Source organism: Leopardus geoffroyi, chromosome A2 (assembly GCF_018350155.1).
Source record: "Leopardus geoffroyi isolate Oge1 chromosome A2, O.geoffroyi_Oge1_pat1.0, whole genome shotgun sequence".
Lineage (NCBI taxonomy): Eukaryota > Metazoa > Chordata > Mammalia > Carnivora > Felidae > Leopardus > Leopardus geoffroyi.
Window position 1 is genome coordinate 117,002,131 of NC_059331.1, and position 22,513 is coordinate 117,024,643.

General features: G+C 37.5%; 1 protein-coding gene across 9 annotated transcripts in view; it reads left to right on the forward strand.

The window, feature by feature from the left end:
• Window positions 1-22,513, forward strand: part of PALS2 (protein associated with LIN7 2, MAGUK p55 family member) — a 125,568-nt gene that overhangs the window by 57,344 nt on the left and 45,711 nt on the right. For all 9 annotated transcript variants that reach the window (XM_045495102.1, XM_045495103.1, XM_045495104.1 and 6 more), the window contains exons 3-5: window positions 14,753-14,905; window positions 18,497-18,649; window positions 19,419-19,646. In XM_045495102.1, the coding sequence (XP_045351058.1) occupies window positions 14,753-14,905; window positions 18,497-18,649; window positions 19,419-19,646 (534 nt within the window). The remainder of the gene's footprint in view (window positions 1-14,752; window positions 14,906-18,496; window positions 18,650-19,418; window positions 19,647-22,513) is intronic.

Below are 22,513 nucleotides of genomic sequence, written 5' to 3' on the forward strand. Positions count from 1 at the left end.
TTTCTTAGAAAGCTAACATGGTATTACCATACAATCCAGCAGCTGCACTCCTTTAATTTAAAAAAAAAAAAAAAATTAGTGTTTATTTTTGAGAGTATGTGTGTGTGTGTGTGTGTGTGTGTGTGTGTGTGTGTGTGTGCGCGCGCGAGGGGAGGAGGAGCAGAGAGAGAGACACACACACACACAATCTGAAGCAGGCTCCAGGTTCTGAGCCGTCAGCACAGAGCCTGATGCAGGGCTTGAACCCACAAACTGTGAGATCATGACCTGAGCCGAATTCAGACGCTTAACCAACTGAGCCACCCAGGTGCCCCAGTTGCACTCCTTGATAGTTACCCAAGTGAGTTGATAATTTATGTATACATAGAAATCTACATGTGAATGTTTATAACGTCTTTATTCATAATTATCAAAACTTGAAAGCAAACCATGATGTCTTTAATAGCATAAAGTGTGATGTATCCATACAATGGAATATTATTCAGCAGTAAAAAGAATTGAACTATCAAGCTTCAAAAAAACTACAGAGGAACCTTAAATACATGTTGCTAGATGAAAGAAGCCAGTCTTAGAAGAGTATATACTGTATGATTCCAACTATATTACATTCTGGAAAAAGCAAAAGTTATAGAGACAATACAAAACAATCCATAGTTGCCAGGGTTTGGGAAAGTACAAGAGAGGGTGAGTAGGTGGAGCATGGAGCATTTTTAGGGCAGTGGAACTGTTATTCTATATGATACTGTAAACGTGCATAGATGACATTATGCATTTGTCAAAAACCATGGAACTATACAACATTAAGAATGGATCTCAATGTAAACTATAGGCTTTAGTTAGTAATAATATATCAAATTGACTTAAAACAAACATATCACACTAATGCAAGGTGTGAATAAGGGAAACTAGGATGAGGCAGATACATGGAAATTCTCGGTACTTTCTTTTCAGTTTTTCTATTCAAAACTTTATTAGCTAAAGTGCATAGTGTACATTAGTGTTCATACTTTGTGTTGAATATGTCTGTCTCGGTTTTAATAACTGTATAATGACAAATTAAGGTTTTGTCCAGTTTTGGTATTAGAGTAATGCTCTCCTTGTAGAATGAATTAAGAAATTTTTCGTCGGCTTCCTGGAAGAGATTGTAGAGAATCAGTATAATTTCTTCCTTAAATGTTTGGTAGAATTTACCAGCAAATCCATGTGGGCCTGGTGCTTTCTGTTTGGGAAGGTTATTAATTATTGATATAATTTTTTAACAGATATAGGACTATTCAAGTTATCTATATTTCCTTTTGTATGTTTTGTTGGATTGTGTATTTAAAGGAATCGATCCATTTCATGTAGGTTATCAAATTTCTGGGCTTAGAATTGTTCATATTATTCCTTTATTGATAACGTCAGTAGTAATGGCCCCCCCCTTTCATTTCTGTTATTAGTAAATCTCTGTCTTCTCTCGTTTTTCTTAGTTAAGCTGGAATTTTAATCTTTTCAAAGAACCAGCTTTTGGTTTCATTAACTTTTATTGATTTTCTCTTTTCAGTTGATTGATTTGTGCTTTAAATTTTTCTTCTACTTTGTATTTAATTTGCTCTTTTTTGAGTTATATTGTAAGGTGGATGTTTAGATTATTGATTTTAGGTCTTTTTTCTTTCCTAACTATGCATTCACTGCTATAAATTTCTCTTTAAATATGGCCTTTGCTGCATCCCCCCAAATTTGGTAAGTTTTATTTTCACTTGGTTGATATATTTGTAAATTTTTCTTAAGACTTCTTGGACCTGTGTATTGTCAGAAATGTGTTGCTTTGGGGGACCTGGGTGGCTCAGTCGGTTAAGCATCTGATCTCAGCTCAGGTCATGATCTCACAGTTTGTGAGTTCGAGCCCCACATCAGGCTCTGTACTGACAGCTCAGAGACGGGAGGCTGCTTCAGATTCTGTGTCTCCCTCCCTTTCTGCCCCACCCCCAATTGCGCTCTGTCTCTGTCTCTTAAAAATGAATAAACATTAAAAAAAAAAAAAATGTGTTGCTTTGTCTCCAAGTGTTTCATCGGTTTTTGGCTGTTTTTCTATTACTGAGTTTCGATTTAATCCCATTGTGGTCTGAGAGCATACTCTATATAATTTTTATTCTTATAAACTTTTTAAGATGCGTTTTATGGCCCTTACTGTGATCTGTCTTGGGAAATGATCCATGTGAGCTTGAGATAAATGTGTACCCTGCGCACTAGTATGTTCCCACCAGGGGGAAAAAAAAAATGTGTGAGAGTGTCTGTCTTCTACCCTATTCTCACAAACATGGTATGTTACCAGAATTTTTATCTTTGACAATCTGATAAAAAAAAGAATATTGTATTATAATTTGCTTATACTTCTCATGAATGTGGCTGTGCATCTTTTCATATGTTTAAGAGTTTGAATTTCCTTTTCTGTGAATTTTTCATATTATTTGCTTATTTCTCTTAATGTGTTGATCTTTTTCTTATTGGTTTGTAGAAGTCCTTTATATATAAGGAAATTAACCCTTTGTCTATATTATGATTTGTAAGTATTTTTTTTTAATATATGAAATTTATTGTCAAATTGGTTTCCATACAACACCCAGTGCTCATCCCAAAAGGTGCCCTCCTCAATACCCATCACCCACCCTCCCCTCCCTCCCACCCCCCATCAACCCTCAGTTTGTTCTCAGTTTTTAAGAGTCTCTTATGCTTTGGCTCTCTCCCACTCTAACCTCTTTTTTTTTTTTCTTTTCCTTCCCCTCCCCCATGGGTTTCTGTTAAGTTTCTCAGGATCCACATAAGAGTGAAACCCTATGGTATCTGTCTTTTTCTGTATGGCTTATTTCACTTAGCATCACACTCTCCAGTTCCATCCACGTTGCTACAAAAGGCCATATTTCATTTTTCTCATTGCCACGTAGTATTCCATTGTGTATATAAACCACAATTTCTTTATCCATTCATCAATTGATGGACATTTAGGCTCTTTCCATAATTTGGCTATTGTTGAGAGTGCTGCTATAAACATTGGGGTACAAGTGCCCCTATACATCAGTACTCCTGTATCCCTTCGGTAAATTCCTAGCAGTGCTACTGCTGGGTCATAGGGTAGGTTTATTTTTAATTTTCTGAGGAACCTCCACACTGCTTTCCAGAGCATCTGCACCAGTTTGCATTCCCACCAACAGTGCAAGAGGGTTCCCGTTTCTCCAATCCTCTCCAGCGTCTATAGTCTCCTGATTTGTTCATTTTGGCCACTCTTGACTGGCGCGAGGTGATATCTGAGTGTGGTTTTGATTTGTATTTCCCTGATAAGGAGCGACGTTGAGCATCTTTTCATGTGCCTGTTGGCCATCCGGATGTCTTCTTTAGAGAAGTGTCTATTCATGTTTTCTGCCCATTTCTTCACTGGGTTATTTGTTTTTCGGGTGTGGAGTTTGGTGAGCTCTTTATAGATTTTGGATACTAGCCCTTTGTCTGACATGTCATTTGCAAATATCTTCTCCCATTCTGTTGGTTGCCTTTTAGTTTTGTTGGTTGTTTCCTTTGCTGTGCAGAAGCTTTTTATCTTCATAAGGTCCCAGTAATTCACTTTTGCTTTTAATTCCCTTGCCTTTGGGGATGTGTCAAGTAAGAATTTGCTACGGCTGAGGTCAGAAAGGTCTTTTCCTGCTTTCTCCTCTAAGGTTTTGATGGTTTCCTGTCTCACATTCAGGTCCTTTATCCATTTTGAGTTTATTTTTGTGAATGGTGTGAGAAAGTGGTCTAGTTTCAACCTTCTGCATGTTGCTGTCCAGTTCTCCCAGCACCATTTGTTAAAGAGACTGTCTTTTTTCCATTGGATGTTCTTTGCTGCTTTGTCAAAGATGAGTTGGCCATATGTTTGTGGGTCTAGTTCTGGGGTTTCTATTCTATTCCATTGGTCTATGTGTCTGTTTTTGTGCCAATACCATGCTGTCTTGATGATGACAGCTTTGTAGTAGAGGCTAAAGTCTGGGATTGTGATGCCTCCTGCTTTGGTCTTCTTCTTCAAAATTCCTTTGGCTATTCGGGGCCTTTTGTGGTTCCATATGAATTTTAGGATTGCTTGTTCTAGTTTCGAGAAGAATGCTGGTGCAATTTTGATTGGGATTGCATTGAATGTGTAGATAGCTTTGGGTAGTATTGACATTTTGACAATATTTATTCTTCCAATCCATGAGCAGGGAATGTCTTTCCATTTCTTTAAATCTTCTTCAATTACCTTCATAAGCTTTCTGTAGTATTCAGCATACAGATCTTTTACATCTTTGGTTAGATTTATTCCTAGGTATTTTATGCTTCTTGGTGCAATTGTGAATGGGACTAGTTTCTTTATTTGTCTTTCTGTTGCTTCATTATTAGTGTATGAGAATGCAACTGATTTCTGTACATTGATTTTGTATCCTGCAACTTTGCTGAATTCATGTATCAGTTCTAGCAGACTTTTGGTGGAGTCTGTCGGATTTTCCATGTATAATATCATGTCATCTGCAAAAAGCGAAAGCTTGACTTCATCTTTGCCAATTTTGATGCCTTTGATTTCCTTTTGTTGTCTGATTGCTGATGCTAGAACTTCCAGCACTATGTTAAACAACAGCGGTGAGAGTGGGCATCCCTGTCGTGTTCCTGATCTCAGGGAAAAAGCTCTCAGTTTTCCCCCGTTGAGGATGATGTTAGCTGTGGGCTTTTCATAAATGGCTTTTATGATGTTTAAGTATGTTCCTTCTATCCCGACTTTCTCAAGGGTTTTTATTAAAAAAGGGTGCTGGCCTGGGCTGATGGCTTAGAGCCTGGAGCCTGTTTCCGATTCTGTGTCTCCCTCTCTCTCTGCCCCTCCCCCGTTCATGCTCTGTCTCTCTCTGTCCCAAAAATAAATAAACGTTGAAAAAAAAAAAAAATTAAAAAAAAAAAAAAAAAAAAAAAGGGGCGCCTGGGTGGCGCAGTCGGTTAAGCGTCTGACTTCAGCCAGGTCACGATCTCACGGTCCGTGAGTTCGAGCCCCGCGTCAGGCTCTGGGCTGATGGCTTAGAGCCTGGAGCCTGTTTCCGATTCTGTGTCTCCCTCTCTCTCTGCCCCTCCCCCGTTCATGCTCTGTCTCTCTCTGTCCCAAAAATAAATAAACGTTGAAAAAAAAAAAAAATTTAATAAAAAAAAAATAAAAAAGGGTGCTGGATTTTGTCAAAGGCCTTTTCTGCATCGATTGACAGGTTCATATGGTTCTTCTCTTTTGTTTTGTTAATGTGATGTATCACATTGATTGATTTGCGAATGTTGAACCAGCCCTGCATCCCAGGAATGAATCCCACTTGATCATGGTGAATAATTCTTTTTATATGCCGTTGAATTCGATTTGCTAGTATCTTATTGAGAATTTTTGCATCCATATTCATCAGGGATATTGGCCTGTAGTTCTCTTTTTTTACTGGCTCTCTGTCTGGTTTAGGAATCAAAGTAATACTGGCTTCATAGAATGAGTCTGGAAGTTTTCCTTCCCTTTCTATTTCTTGGAATAGCTTGAGAAGGATAGGTACTATCTCTGCTTTAAACGTCTGGTAGAACTCCCCTGGGAAGCCATCTGGTCCTGGACTCTTATTTGTTGGGAGATTTTTGATAACCGATTCAATTTCTTCGCTGGTTATGGGTCTGTTCAAGCTTTCTATTTCCTCCTGATTGAGTTTTGGAAGAGTGTGGGTGTTTAGGAATTTGTCCATTTCTTCCAGGTTGTCCAATTTGTTGGCATATAATTTTTCATAGTATTCCCTGATAATTATTTGTATCTCTGAGGGATTGGTTGTAATAATTCCATTTTCATTCATGATTTTATCTATTTGGGTCATCTCCCTTTTCTTTTTGAGAAGCCTGGCTAGAGGTTTGTCAATTTTGTTTATTTTTTCAAAAAACCAACTCTTGGTTTCATTGATCTGCTCTACAGTTTTTTTAGATTCTATATTGTTTATTTCTGCTCTGATCTTTATTATTTCTCTTCTTCTGCTGGGTTTAGGCTGCCTTTGCTGTTCTGCTTCTAGTTCCTTTAGGTGTGCTGTTAGATTTTGTATTTGGGATTTTTCTTGTTTCTTGAGATAGGCCTGGATTGCAATGTATTTTCCTCTCAGGACTGCCTTCGCTGCGTCCCAAAGCGTTTGGATTGTTGTATTTTCATTTTTGTTTGTTTCCATATATTTTTTAATTTCTTCTCTAATTGCCTGGTTGACCCACTCATTCGTTAGTAGGGTGTTCTTTAACCTCCATGCTTTTGGAGGTTTTCCAGACTTTTTCCTGTGGTTGATTTCAAGCTTCATTGCATTGTGGTCTGAAAGTATGCATGGTATAATTTCAATTCTTGTAAACTTATGAAGGGCTGTTTTGTGACCCAGTATATGATCTATCTTGGAGAATGTTCCATGTGCACTCGAGAAGAACGTATATACTGTTGCTTTGGGATGCAGAGTTCTAAATATATCTGTCAAGTCGTTCTGATCCAATGTCTCATTCAGGGCCCTTGTTTCTTTATTGACCATGGTCTAGATGATCTATCCATTTCTGTAAGTGGGGTGTTAAAGTCCCCTGCAATTACCACATTCTTATCAATAAGGTTGCTTATGTTTGTGAGTAATTGTTTTATATATTTGGGGACTCCGGTATTCGGCGCATAGACATTTATAATTGTTAGCTCTTCCTAATGGATAGACCCTGTAATGATTATATAATGCCCTTTTTCATCTCTTGTTACAGCCTTTAATTTAAAGTCTAGTTTGTCTGATATAAGTATGGCTACTCCAGCTTTCTTTTGGCTTCCAGTAGCATGATAAATAATTCTCCATCCCCTCACTCTCAATCTAAAGGTGTCCTCAGGTCTAAAATGAGTCTCTTGTAGACAGCAAATAGATGGGTCTTGTTTTTTTTATCCATTCTGATACCCTGTGTCTTTTGGTTGGCGCATTTAATCCATTTACATTCAGTGTTATTATAGAAAGATACGGGTTTAGAGTCATTGTGATGTCTGTATGTTTTATGCTTGTAGTGATGTCTCTGGTACTTTGTCTCACAGGATCCCCCTTAGGATCTCTTGTAGGGCTGGTTTAGTGGTGACAAATTCATTCAGTTTTTGTTTGTTTGGGAAGACCTTTATCTCTCCTTCTATTCTAAATGACAGACTTGCTGGATAAAGCATTCTCGGCTGCATATTTTTCCTGTTTAGCACACTGAAAATCTCGTGCCAATTCTTTCTGGCCTGCCAAGTTTCAAAAGATCAGTCATGAGTCTTATAGGTCTCCCTTTATATGTGAGGGCACGTTTATCCCTTGCTGCTTCCAGAATTTTCTCTTTATCCTTGTATTTTGCCAGTTTCACTATGATATGTCGTGCAGAAGGTCGATTCAAGTTCCGTCTGAAGGGAGTTCTCTGTGCCTCTTGGATTTCAATGCCTTTTTCCTTCCCCAGTTCAGGGAAGTTCTCAGCTGTTATTTCTTCAAGTACCCCTTCAGCACCTTTCCCTCTCTCTTCCTCCTCTGGGATACCAATTATGCGTATATTATTTCTTTTTAGTGTATCACTTAGTTCTCTAATTTTCCCCTCATACTCCTGGATTTTTTTTATCTCTCTTTCTCTCAGCTTCCTCTTTTTCCATAACTTTATCTTCTAGTTCACCTATTCTCTCCTCTGCCTCTTCAAGCCGAGCTGTCGTCATTTCCATTTTGTTTTGCATTTCGTTTAAAGCATTTTTCAGCTCCTCGTGACTGTTCCTTAGTCCCTTGATCTCTGTAGCAAGAGTTTCTCTGCTGTCCTCTATACTGTTTTCAAGCCCAGCGATTAATTTTATGACTATTATTCTAAATTCACTTTCTGTTATATTATTTAAATCCTTTTTGATCAGCTCATTAGCTGTTGTTATTTCCTGGAGATTCTTCTGAGGGGAATTCTTCCGTTTGGTCATTTTGGATAGTCCCTGGAGTGGTGAGGACCTGCAGGGCACTTCCCCTGTGCTGTGGTATATAACTGGAGTTGGTGGGCGGGGCCGCAGTCCGACCTGATGTCTGCCCCCAGCCCACCGCTGGGGCCACAGTCAGACTGGTGTGTGCCTTCTCTTCCCCTCTCCTAGGGGCGGGATTCACTGTGGGGTGGCGTGGCCCATCTGGGCTACTTGCACACTGCCAGGCTTGTGGTGCTGGGGATCTGGCGTATTAGCTGGGGTGGGTAGGCAAGATGCACGGGGGCAGGAGGGGCAGGCTTAGCTCGCTTCTCCTTAGGTGATCCACTTCAGGAGGGGCCCTGTGGCAGCGGGAGGGAGTCAGATCCGCTGCCGGCGGTTTGGCTCCGCAGAAGCACAGAGTTGGGTGTTTGCACAGAGCAAGCAAGTTCCCTGGCAGGAACTGGTTCCCTTTGGGATTTTGGCTGGGGGATGGGTGGAGGAGATGGCGCTGGTGAGCGCCTTTGTTCCCCGCCAAGCTGAGCTCTATCGTCCGGGGGCTCAGCAGCTGTCTCTCCCTTTGTCCTCCAGCCTTCCTGCTTTCCGAGCAGAGCTGTTAACTTATGACCTCCCAGAAGCTAAGTCGCGCTTGCTGTAGGAACACAGTCCGTCAGGCCCCTCCGCTTTTGCCAGCCAGACTCGGGGGCTCTGCTTGGCCGGCGAGCCGCCCCTCCGCCCCGGCTCCCTCCCGCCAGTCCGTGGAGCGCGCACTGCCTCGCCACCCTTCCTACCCTCTTCCGTGGGCCTCTAGTCTGCGCTTGGCTCCGGAGACTCCGTTCTGCTAATCCTCTGGCGGTTTTCTGGGTTATTTAGGCAGGTGTAGGTGGAATCTAAGTGATCAGCAGGACGCGCGGTGAGCCCAGCGTCATCCTACGCCGCCATCTTCCCTCCTCTCCCTAAGTATTTTAACCCTAATTTTTCACTTGTTTTTTGACTCTGCTAATTTTTAAGAAGAAATTTGAAATTTTAAATGTTAATTTTATTGGGCCTTTTTTGCTTAATTTATGGCTTTTCCAGATTTTGCAACATAAGTTAGAAAGGTCTTTCCCACTCAAAGATTATAAAAAGTATCTTTTATGTTTTCTCTGAATACTGTTAAAGCCAAGCTTTAAAAAAAAAAAAAGTTTTTTCTCATTTTTAAAAGCATAACAGATTCCCATTTCTAGTTTTTTGACATCTGTGTGGTTCTCCTGATTGTACAGATACCTCTAAGAATGGCTCAGCAATGTTATTTAAAAGCTCCCTGAGTACTTTGATATACAATTTATCTAACGTAAGAATTTGACCTCTTTGGTTAACTAAATTTCTGACAAGTTCTTTACTCATTAGAGAATTCAGTTCTAATTTATTTATACTTATTTCATCTTTGTTGTTCAAAACAAATCTCATTCTCTTTGATATAATGTATGCAGAAGCAAATTAGAAATTGCTTTCTATTCTCATTTCTACTTAATGCTCAAATTCTTATTTATTTTTGACCATTTGTGGGCTTCTCTTGATCTTTCTTGTCCTAAATGTCTAGAATAGAAGAGGATAACTCTTTGACCACAGCCAAACTTATTTCTCATGTACTTAGCTTTTTCAGGGAATATTTAATGAGCAACTACCATGTACTTAGCCACGTTCAAAGAAGATAGAAACAAAATTTATGGGGCACATGGGTGGCTCAGTTAAACATCTGACTTCGGCTGTCAGGATCTCATGGTTCGTGGGTTCAAGCCTTGTTTTGGGCTCTGCGCTCACAGCATGGAGCCTGCTCCAGATCCTCTGTCTTCCTCTCTCTCTGTCTCTCCCCCACCTTGTGCATGCATGTGCACGTGCTCTCTCTCTCTCTCTCTCCTAAAAATATAAATAAACATTTTAAAAATTTTATGGTATTTTGGTCCTTGCTTTTTTTTTTTTTTTTTTTTTTTTTATTTTAATTTTTTTTTTTTTTCAACGTTTATTTATTTTTGGGACAGAGAGAGACAGAGCATGAACGGGGGAGGGGCAGAGAGAGAGGGAGACACAGAATCGGAAACAGGCTCCAGGCTCTGAGCCATCAGCCCAGAGCCCGACGCGGGGCTCGAACTCACGGACCGCGAGATCGTGACCTGGCTGAAGTCGGACGCTTAACCGACTGCGCCACCCAGGCGCCCCTTGGTCCTTGCTTTTAAGGGAGAAAAGGTTACTACACAAAATGATAATAGTATTAGATACAATATAATAAATAGTAATATTTGTCTCTTTATTATAGCCCACAACTTCTGTTAGACTTTTTATTATTATTATTATTATTATTATTATTATTATTATTATTATTTGCTTGCAAGCATGGTTAGACTATGCCAATATAAAACACCTGAAAGTCCTGAAAGAACTTTTTCCTCTCTGTAGGTCATTTTTTAAGATGCAGTGGTGAATAGGTTTCTCAAAACTGGACCTACCAGGTAGATTAGGCCATATTTGTGTCAGCTCCAAGTGTTCTACAAAGCCAGTTGTGGCATGTTCTTTCAACCCTTGTGGCAAGTGGAATATATTTTTATTAAGTTATGCTCGTTTTTTTTTTTAATCTTTTTTAATTTTTAATGTTTATTTATTTTTCAGAGAGAGAGAGAGAGAGAGTGTGTGTGTGTGTGTGTGTGTGTGTGTGTGAGAGAGAGCAGTGAGGGGCAGAGAGAGAGGGAGACACAGAATCCGAAGCAGGCTGTAGGCCCTGAACTGTCAGCACAGAGCCCCTCGTGGGGCTCCAACCCAAGAACTGCAAGATCGTGATCCGAGCTGAAGTCAGACGCTTAACCGACTGAGCCACCCAGGCACCCCTTCCATCTTTATTTTTGAGAACACAAGCAGGGGGAAACATAGAGAGAGGGAGACACAGAATCCAAAGCAGGCTCCAGGCTCTGAGCTGTCAGCACTGAGCCTATCGTGGGGCTTGAACCCACGAACAGTGAGATCATGACCTGAGCCACCTGGGTGCCCCAATTATGCTAGCTTTCTAATAATGCTTTTTCTTAAAGGAAACAAGACCCATTTATTCAAATAGCTAATGATTCATCTGTCCTTCTGGTCAGTTTTTAGTATTTCCTTTTTTTTTTTTTTTTTTTTTTTTTTTTTTGGTTGGATTAGGTAAATTCAAGTTGGTACTTGCCTCTTAAAAGCTAGTAAATATATTCTGACTTTAAAATGAATAGAGGTCCCAGCTTCTTTCACAGTATCTTAGAGCTTAAAAATCTACGTAGTTAACAAATATGGACCTACGCTTGCTTTCTTGGAAAAACTAAAGTTGATCTTGATAGCCCCAACTGTATTTCAGAAATGAGCTTTCCGGGGTGCCTGGGTGGCTTAGTTGGTTGAGCATCCGACTTCGGCTCAGGTCATGGTCTTGCAGTTCATGGGTTCAAGCTCTGCACTGTGCTCACTGCTGTCAGCGGAGAACCGCTTCACATCTCTGTCCACCTCTCTCTCTGCCCCTCCACCACTTGCGCTCTCTCTCAAAAATAAACATTATGAAAATATTTTTTAAGAAATTGGCTTTCTGTGTTAATATAATTACAGCAACAGTTTCACTAAAAAGCTTTTTTCTGAGAATTTCTGTATTGTGTGGTGATATTCTCCTACTACAGAACCAGTCTGTGCAGTTCATGTGAAAAAACCTTCAGGTATGTTTGTTTTTATAACATAATTCTGCCCTCCTACTTACTTCCTCTTTCTTGTGGGTCTTTCCACATTCCCATGTGTCCTCACCCAATTTGGGAGCAGTAAGGTAGATGAACATAGAAACGAAGGGTTTATTAGTGTTCTCAAGTCAGTGATCATTTTGGTTTCTTTACTTGTCCCAGTGTCTTGAATTGATAATGTTACATAATCATAGGATGTTATAGAAAATATACTGACTTACTACCTGAAAACTGTAAGCCAGTCATTATCAGTTTTCCTGGAGAAATAGGTGGTGTTTTTATACCTCTTATTTGGAGCACAAAGGGTACAGGTTGAAGGGGTGGGTTTTATTCTGAACCATAGGAGTATAAAATAACTATGAGGACAGATGTAGTAGAACATAATTAACACCACATCTGGAGTAGAGAAACATGCTAAGAAGCAGCAACTCAACTAGCAGTCAATGAGAGCATATCTCACACAGTTAAAATGAGTTAGAATGATACATCATATAGTAGATGGAATAATTAACCACAGTGGCTGTCTATATAGTGATCAAGTCAGATATGCCTTCATATTAGACTACCTGACTGCCACTTATCAGTAGTATGAATTCAAGCAAATCACTTTATCTTACTTTGCATGAGTGTTTATAAGGTGAAGATAATAACACATCTATCTTTGTTTGATATACACATATACACACACTCATTCACTCACACAGCACTGAGAACATGGTGTCTCTCTCTCTTTCTCCCTCCCTCCCTCCCTCCCTCCCTCCCTCACATACACACACACACACACAGCCCTCAGTAAATGTTAAGCTTCTTTACTTTTTTTTGCTTAAACTTTCTTATACTACCATAAGAGGTTAAACAAGGTTAGCAAGGTTAATGATGCTAAATTCAGTATTTGTTAACAGCGAATATTTGTATTAAAGTAATAAGCAAGTCTAGTTTGTTTTGTAAGAGTTAGCTAGTTATGTCTGTTATTTTAGTTTTTTTCCAATGGTGATAATCATTTTATGATACATATTGAGTGTCCTCATCATCTTATCCTTATTAGGCTTGTGTTATGCTTTCAGAAAATTACAAATTTATCCATTCCATTCTTTGTGACGTTTTCTAATCTTAATTTTTTTATCTATTTTTTTCTTATCCAAATGTAATAGAAACTGCTTTCTCTAAATTACATTTGGTCTTTTGACATTTTTCTTCGTTTAATAACAGTTATAATTTCTTCTGTCTTCATATGACTTAAATTTCTTCTTCTGAGGTATTTCTTAGAAATGTTGCTTAATATATGTCCGCCTCTTCTACTTAAGCTCTTACTTCACTCTTGTGAGTCACTTAGAGGAAATACATTTAAATGAAAAAAATTGCATTTTAAAAATTAGAATCTGTATTTGTCTTTGAAGGATCCACTCTGTGGTAAAAATAACAGCTGAAGTATTATAGGTGCAGATAAAGTTTAACCGATACTGTTACCACTTGAAACTTGGATTTTTTCCTGAGTACTTAGAGAAATTGATCTTAAAATATTAAATATAAGGTTTGTGATCTTACATCGTTTCATTTATACATTAAATCTTAACAGTTATGCTCTGCTTTGTCTTCAAAATCAGACAGCAACCATTTATCAGAAAAACAAAGAGCAATTAAAAGAGAGAGAATGCCGGGCACCTGGGTGGTTCAGTCTGTTGAGCATCTGACTCTTGGTTTCGGCTCAGGTCATGATTACACAGTTTGTGGGTTTGAGCCCTACACTGGGCTCTGTGTTGATGACACAGAGCCTGTTTGGGATGCTTTCTCTCTCCTTCTCTCTGCACCTCCCCTACTCACTCTTTCTGTCTCAAAATAAATAAATAAACATTTTTAAAAAATAGAGAATATTTAGCATTCATTTCCAGTTTGAATTTTTTTTTTTTTTTTTTAGAAAGCAATTTTGCAAGCGTGCAAGCAGGGGAGGGGGTCAGAGGGAGTAAGGTTAGGGAAGGAGGGAGAGACGATGAGAGAATCTTAAGCAGGCTCCAGGCTTAGTGTGGAGCCCAGCGAGGGCTTGATCCCAAGACCCTGGGATCGTGACCTGAGCTGAAATAAAGAGTCAGAGGCTCATCTGACTGAGCATTCCAGGTGCCCCTCCAGTTTGAATTTAAAACTCTGCTTTACCCTCACTATTGAAACCTACTTATTTTCTGTGACAGTGTGATTCACAGTCCATTTTGCATGGAAAAGATTGTGAGATTTAAAAAAAAAAAAAAGGCAACTTAATACAGAAATATGAGAGGGTCACTCCCCTAACAAAATCATACAGTCTTTCAAGGTCCAGTTCAAGAGCTTCCTTCCCTGAATTGACACTATTTTGCTGATTTTCAAAGTTGGAAAATGGTAGCTTTAGGATTCTGGTGCTCCCAGAATGTTTTTTATTATTTTTTAATGGCAGTCCATATAATGATTATATTCCTATTTTTTGTTTTTATTTATAATCATTTATTTTCATAAAGCATATGCAGTATCATCTAGAGTTTGAGCCTAGATAAGAAAGTCATGAGGAATTTATATTGGCTAGAAAATGTTTTTTAAATTGTCATTTGACCTATTCAGTTTTTTCTTTTTCCTTTTTTTAAAAAATTTAAAAAAAAAAACATTTTTTAATGTTTATTTGAGAGAGAGAGAGAAAGAAAGAAAACATGAGTGGGGGAGGGGCAGAGAGAGAGGGAGACACAGAATCTGAGGCAGGCTCCAGGCTTTGAGCTTTCAGCACAGAGCCCGACACATGGCTGGAACTCATGAACCATGAGATCGTGACCTGAGCCACAGGTGGACGCTCAATGGATTGAGCCACCCAGGCTCCCCATACCTACTCAGTTTTTCATGGTTTAATTAAAGTTTTCCATGACTTTTAGGTTAGGAATAGAAGCCAAGATTTATTATACTGCATGATAACATTTACTACAGAATCTATATATTGCCTCTGATTGGACTATTAAATTTGGTTTCAGTGAACCAAACCTTGGAATAACATTTTTTAAAACATTCTTTTTGAAAAAGAAATCAAGAAGAAAACCATGGTCTGGAGCAAGACAATGTGTGTTATGACTTTAATATACGGTTATCTTTTCAGGCTCATGAGAGGCTAGAAGATTCAAAACTAGAAGCTGTCAGTGACAATAACTTAGAATTAGTCAATGAAATTCTTGAAGATATCACTCCTTTAATAAATGTGGATGAAAATGTGGCAGAACTGGTTGGTATACTCAAAGAGCCTCACTTCCAGGTAAACTTTGCCTATTATTCTTCTTCCCAAGTCCCCTGTATTCCCAAAGTATTCTCTTTTAATAGTTAAGTTCCAGCTTAAGGTGATACATTTAAGATTTTTTAGAGCCATATTTTGTAAATATGTGAATTCCAACTTAGGTATTTTACTACCCTGATATACTGAGGATACAAAAACAGACACACATAACTAAAACACAGTACATAAATGTATAGCAAAAAGACATCAGAATGGATTTTCCTTTGTGTAATTAAAACCAGCCTTGATTCACCATCAGAACGCATGCTAAAGATGTTTTTCTTACTGTGATAATGGATTTTTATTCCTCACTACCAGTTTCACAGCCTTCCTTGTTAAAGCTGTTGCAGTATTGCTTCTGAGACTGAGATGCAATCGATGACCTTGGAATAAGAGAGGACTGTGTAAGAATAGAAACTTACCCATAGCATATCCAGGTGCAAAAAAATAAATACAATTGAAGCATTGGCCTGTATCAGTGAAGAGTTAACCTGTTTAACAAAGAGTCAGTTTCACAAGAGAAAGGGAAGGGGGCGGGGAGGTTTCTTATAAACCCATAATTAAGTGTGGTATTGAGACAGTGTTCGAAAAATAAATGAATAGAAGAGAATAAAAATCCCAGAAATATATCCACATATATATGGCAGCTTGATTTATGACAGAGATACTGCATTTTAGGGGAGAAAGAATGGACCGTTCAATAAGTGGTGCTGGGATAGAAGAATAAAGTGTCACCTGCTTTCACTGCAAATCTTAACCTTGAAAATCAAATGGCAAAACCCCTTTGGTTTTTCTCCGGAACTTTCTATGACCCTTCAACAATGTGGCTGCAAAATATGAAGGTTGATAGTGAAATGATTTCTCCATGAATCAGGATCTTAAGTACAAAAAAAAAAAAAAAAAAAAAAGGACAGTTTTTGGAGACATCTTATGTTGGTACTAGTTGATTAAGGTCTTATAAGTCAGAGTGAACTATTTGGACCTTATCCTGAGAACAGTGGGAAACCATGAGAGGGGAAAAAAGAGGAGTATGTAAGGATTTTCAGGTTTTAACCCATAAAATCAACAGGACTTGGTGATTGGTTACATGTGGTGTAGTTGCAGAAGAGGGATGTGGGAAGTTGACAAGGGTAAGATTTCTGAAAAATAATTGGTGGCCCTCACTGAGATGAGGAACACTCTAGAAGAAACTGATACGTTAATGTTAAGGTAACTGGCCATGTTAAGTTTGTGATATCTCAAGCATCTGGTAGAGCTTCCAGGCATGCTATATATTTTTCATAAATATATAAAATTTAATAAGTATATGAATTTATATAAAGTTCAATAGATATAATTAGAAAATACAAGCAAAAATTTTTAAATTAAGACATTGCATTCTTACTGCCCAGAACACTACTGTACTATTCTAGTGCATATTCCTCCATACTTTTTCTGTGCATATACATATGTGTTTTTTTCTTTAGTGATTGAGATCCTTTTGCACAAGGTATTTTGTAACTTACCTTTTTTTTTCCAGTCATTAATTTCCACTTTTCCATTTCAGTGAATCTTTATCTCATGTAATATGCATATTCTATTCATCTCCATTTGACAACAAAATATTCTTTACAGCTGGTTTGTACTTATGGGTTTCCAACCTAGACCCATGTTTGGCATTTGATTGGACCATCTATTCTCCCTTGATTATGATGTTGACCTCTTAAGAGACCAGGCCACTGCCCTCCAGAATATCCCACTGTCTGGATGAGTCTGGTAGTCTCTTTGCTGTGTTGCTTAGTTATCCCTTCTATTTCCTGTAAATAGAAGTTCTAAAAGGTTGATGATTCAAGTTAATTATTTGGAATTAGAATGCATCATTAGTGATGTGATGCAACATGAATTAAACTACATCAGAAGATGTGTGACACCTAGTTAGCCCACCATTATTAATGCTGAGATTGGTCCCTTGATTAAAGGCAAAGACAGTCTAATCCTTCTTTTGAAATATTCTTCACTAGGACATAATCTAGTGTGTTATTATTCTAGCATTATACAAATGCTATTTCTTGTCCAACCATTTATCTACTTATCAACACAAATTAATGCTTGCCTGAATCAGTATTTTCATTAGAGTCTTCAAAATGACATTTTTCTGTTTCACTCATTTTATATTTTATAGCTGGTATTCTTGTATAAAGAGTAGAGTGTTTCCTTTTCAACTGGGTTATTTACTTATCACATAATGCATTTCATAAAAGAGAAGTGCCTGATCCTTCCCTTCACCAATTTTCAAAGTAAAGAATTGTTTAAAATAGCAGTCTCGAATGGTAACAGATGAGTTTTTCAGTCCTTCTGTTTTTGAAATAGGATTGTGCAATTATGGATTTTTCATTAATTCAGTATGTTTCAATATTCTACAGTCCTTACTCTTTTTGATTTTGAGGTTATCATGACTTTGGCTAGTTGTGGACAAATTTTTAGTCTATGAATCTGAAGCTCATGAGAGTTCTGGAAGTTATCAATGTGTAAGTAGTGGTGCAGTCACAGGAGTAGATAATATTACCTAAGAAGAGGGCAAAGGATGAAAACTAAACAGCCCAGGTTAGAGGTTTCAGCACCTTCTAGCTTTTATAAGAATAATCTTTACATGTGGATTAGTGAATTTTTCTTTTGGAAATTTTCTTTAGTCACTTACAGCATATTTTCATGAAATGACCAGAAATTACCAATTAAACTCATATCCTGATTGCTTCTATTCTGAATCTGTTGACATTTTCTTCCTTCTTTCTATTTTGACTTGTCTTTGAACTTGCATTGCATCCACTCACAAAAATAACTTTTTAGCTCAGTTTTATGTTGGGTATACACAATTATAGTATAAATGAAAAACTAAAATAAATAAACAAAAAATTGTAAGAAATTCCTAGAAAGCTAGATCAAAGTCATCCTTTATGATAGCACATAGTAAATGTAGGAGGTAAAATTATATTCAGGATCATTACTAGCTCATTAGTTTTTTTTTTTTTTTCCCTTAAAATATATGTTTTACAGACTAAGCCTTTCTCAGTAATAGAACATCTCTTATCACTGATATGCAAATATTTATCCATTTTCTATTGGATATCTTTTTAGCAGACATTTTGTACATGTAAAGAATTAATATAACAATTTTAGAGTAAAAATGAGGGTCTGTACCATTTGAATTTGTATGATACCTAACAAACAGGGATTGATGATAAATAATAATGATATTGCTGATGACAACGGCAGCAGTGAAAGCCAGTGCCTTCAGTGCACCTCACTTTGAAGACTAGGTTCAGTTTCCTCTGAACATTTTTTTAATAAAAAATCATAAAACTCTGTCAATCTCTCCAAATCTTTTAAAACAAGGAATATAATACTATTTATGTTACTGAAACTATTTATATTTCTTTAAAAGGTTCTGTTGCCTTTGATTTAACTCATATTTTAGAATTTAATAATGTGTGCCTTGGAATATTTTAGCACTCCACTGGGATAATTAACTCTTTATTTTTTAATAACTTATTCCATCAATAACCAATAACCACAGGCTGTTTTGAATCCTTATAGTCACTCTTGGAGGCCCATGATATTGTGGCATCAAAATGTTATGATTCACCTCCATCAAGCCCAGAAATGAATAATTCTTCTATCAATAATCAGTTATTACCAGTAGATGCCATTCGTATTCTTGGTATTCACAAAAGAGCTGGGGAGCCATTGGTGAGTAGATATATCAATGCCTTTTAAAATTTGAAATCTGACATATTTGTGGCTTATTCACTATCTCATTTTTTTCTTTTTCCTAATTTGTATTACTATGAAAATTTTAATTCATGTTTATCTGTTTTATCAGTGTTTTTTGGCTTGTATGTAAATACACAACTGATGCTCTCTCAACTTAATATAGCATACAAAATTAAACAAAAAAAAAAAAAAGTTAAACTGAATAGAGGCCAGAAGTTTGCTAATGGGCAGCAAAAATTATAGGAGATAATGATACTCCATTTCTTCCTATACCCTTTGAAGAAATGAACTCAAGTTGCTTGCTAATTATAGTATCAAAATACAGAAGAAAGTTATTAAAAAGTGAAGGCATTGGGGCGCCTGGGTGGCTCAGTCGGTTAAGTGTTTGACTTGAGCTCAGGTCATGATCTCACAGTTCGTGAGTTCAAACCCCTCATCTGGCTCTGTGCTGACAGCTCAGAGCCTGGAGCCTGCTTTGGATTCTGTGTCTCCCTCTCTCTTTGCCCCTCCTCCACTCATGTGCTCATACTCTCTCGCTCTCTCTCTCTCTCTCTCAAAAATAAGTAAACATTAAAAAAATATTTAAGAAAATAGGATATTGGGAGAGGAGAGAACATGGGAAAAAATGGGAACAATTCACTCACCTACTTTTAGTATTAGTTTTTTATATACATATTCATGAATATTTAAGATTTCTTCCTGATAATATAAAATCAGTGATAATTCTGTTTTTTATTTCCTTTAGGGTGTAACATTTAGGGTCGAAAATAATGACCTGGTAATTGCCCGAATCCTTCATGGGGGAATGATAGATCGACAAGGTCTGCTTCATGTGGGAGACATCATTAAAGAAGTCAATGGCCATGAGGTTGGAAACAATCCAAAGGAATTACAAGAATTATTGAAAAATATTAGTGGAAGTGTCACCCTAAAAATTTTACCAAGCTATAGAGATACCATAACTCCTCAACAGGTTAGCAATAAAATTCTTGGTAATATTAAGAATACTTTCATTTCTTTAATCACACTGTTGGGTATAACTGCCACTTGCTAATTTTTTTTGCTAAAGAGAAAACTATGATTTCCATGTTCTGAATTGCCTTATTTTGTCAGGAGTGAATTTTTGTATTTTTAAATTTTTAAACAATTAACACTATCTTATTATAAAGGAAGGATAAAGAAATGTCTTTGTGAGCACTATTTAGTATTATAAAATCTATGGCTCAGTATCAGAAAAATCATGAAGCCTTTTAGTCATTAATCTAGCGAACATTTTTGATACCTGTCATGTTTTGGGCATTGTATTAGGCCCTGTGAGAGGATAAGATATAGCTCCAATTAGCTCTTGCTTAGTATTCATGTGATGGGCTAAATTGGGAATGTGGCCAGAAAGAGAGGATGGGTATAGATTGAGAAAAACCTTGAATACGTGGTTTGTACACATTTGACCTGATTTTTATAACTAACTTTTAGTAAAGTAGATTATTGAACAGGGGAACGTTTTAATGACACTTTTCATCTAACTTCATCATGTTAAGTGAACTTCCAAACGGAGAGAAATGATATCGTGTAACCCAGAAGCAGAATTTTAGAGATGTGAGGAGGTGATTTGTGAGAGACAACTCTAATGGAAAGTTAATACTGAGTTCAAATACCAATGCTGCCACTTACTAGCTTAGCCTGTCTCGTGCTTGGTTGCCTCATGTATGTAGTTAGGGATAATATTTATTTTCTCAAAAGATATTATGAGGATTAAATGAGTTAATTCATACTTCATACTCTCATAGCCGTGCCTGGCACATATAGCGCTCAACACATAGCTGCTGCTGTTGTTGTGATGGTGATGATGAGGTAGTGGTGGTGTAATAGAATTGTAGAGAAAGAAAAGTAAAAATGTGATTGCAGAAAAATATTTGGCAGTCATGGTGGGGTGTTGGAACTGAGGAGATTTTCAAACCTAGATAATATAGACATAGGAAATATCTATCCATGTTTCAGATTGATGCCTTTAATTTTTCAACTTTATTCCACAAATTTATTGTTTCATGAGTAAGTGAAGTTGTAAGTTTTTACGTAAGATACTGCCAATGGTCTTATTTTCAATATGAGAACTTAAAAGTCTATATAATTCTTTGAGATATATGGATAACATGTTAAATACCTGTTATACATTGTTCATTGAAGGATAGGATAGCTCTGAGTTCTCCCAGAGGTAAGCATGCTAACCTTTACAACTCCAGGCTTTATTTAGGCCTCACTGGTTGCAAGAACTCATGAACTTTGGATGCTCTTCCTTTCCAAGCCAGTTGCTTCAGGGATTCATTTTCCCCATGTGCTTCCCTGTGTGCTTGTCTGTCTCTTCCCTCCTCCATGACCACGGCTCCCTCCCCATCGCAGTGGCCAGGATCCTTTTCTCTCCAGGTCTTGTCTCCATACTTCCTACCTTCTTCACTGTGGCCTCTTCTCTACCTTTAGTTGTGGAATTTGTTCTGCCACTCTTCAGGTAGATTTCTGGTGTATTTAGGATGATTTGATAGTTATGTAGTTGTATTCGTAGGATAAGGCAAGCCTAGGGACCTCCTACTCCTCCACCATCCTCCTTCAATAGGATAGAATATTTAGTCATGGATTTTATTATGTATATTTGACTTCTGAAAATAAATAGGTTTGTCATGAACTTTGGTTGAGGTGAAGGTAGAGACCTTGTCTTCAGAGAAAAGAATCATGAAAAGAAATGGGTATTTGAAATTAGACATTTCACATCAGTAGTACCTCTCAGACCACCTGCATTTCTCAACTGGCACATTTCCTTTTGGACCTGAGTAGTATGGAAAAGTAGAATCTAAGATTTATTTATTATTTTTATTATGTTGTGATAGGAAGATTATCTTTCCCTCCCTGTGGTTTAAACCAGGAATCTTCCCAGTTTACCAAGGGTGTCCTGGATTTTTACAGGCAAGATAATTTTTTATAATATGAATATGTTACATGTTAGCACTTTGGCTCAAATTCCTTTGTAGATTCTGCACCTTGTGAACTGATCTGAATAGTGTGAAGTGCCAGTATATTTAGTCCCATCTTAGGCATAAATTTATCCTCATCCCATGCCTTCTCAAACTCTTTTACTAGCCTTTAGAACTGGGAGAAAAGATTTAATGGGTTAGGAGAGGTCATCCAAGCCTGAGGCAGTTCTTGGGCCTATCCTAGGATAAAAAAGAAAAGAGGCTATAATATGAAGGCTTCCAAAGGAGAGCTAAATAAAACATGTTTAAAGTGAGTAAGGAAATGATTACTAATTATGTTGGAACAAAAGGCATTACCAGTGCCTCTCCTGAGCAAACTATGGTCATCTTTCCTAAGAAAAGTTATGGAGAGGCAAGAGAATTTAGCCTCTTCAACTCTTTCAATAGAAGCTTCATCATGTAGTCCTGGTGGGCCTATCTTAACTCTTCCTCTGAACTGCTGTGAGAGCAAAGGGAAGCCAGGAGCTCCCTCTCCCTGGTGGTGTGTTTCAAAGCATGAGCAGTAGATCATTTTTATCAGAATCATTTGAGGTGCTTATTAAAAATCCAAAATTTTTCATTAGGCCTGAGGATCTATAATTTTAAATTTGAGACCAAGGTGAATTAGAAGTTGTAACTAATTCTGAAGTTCTTCGACTTATGTAAAATGGGTTTGTTCCGAAAGGCTGTTCATAATTCCATTTGTTCATTAAAGCCAAACTGATAGGAATTCTCTTATTCATCTTTGAGGCCACCATGAACTAGGTACCAAAAATATAAGAAAATAAATTATGGCTCCATTTCACTCAAGGATATGCATGTAAAATTTTTCAACAAA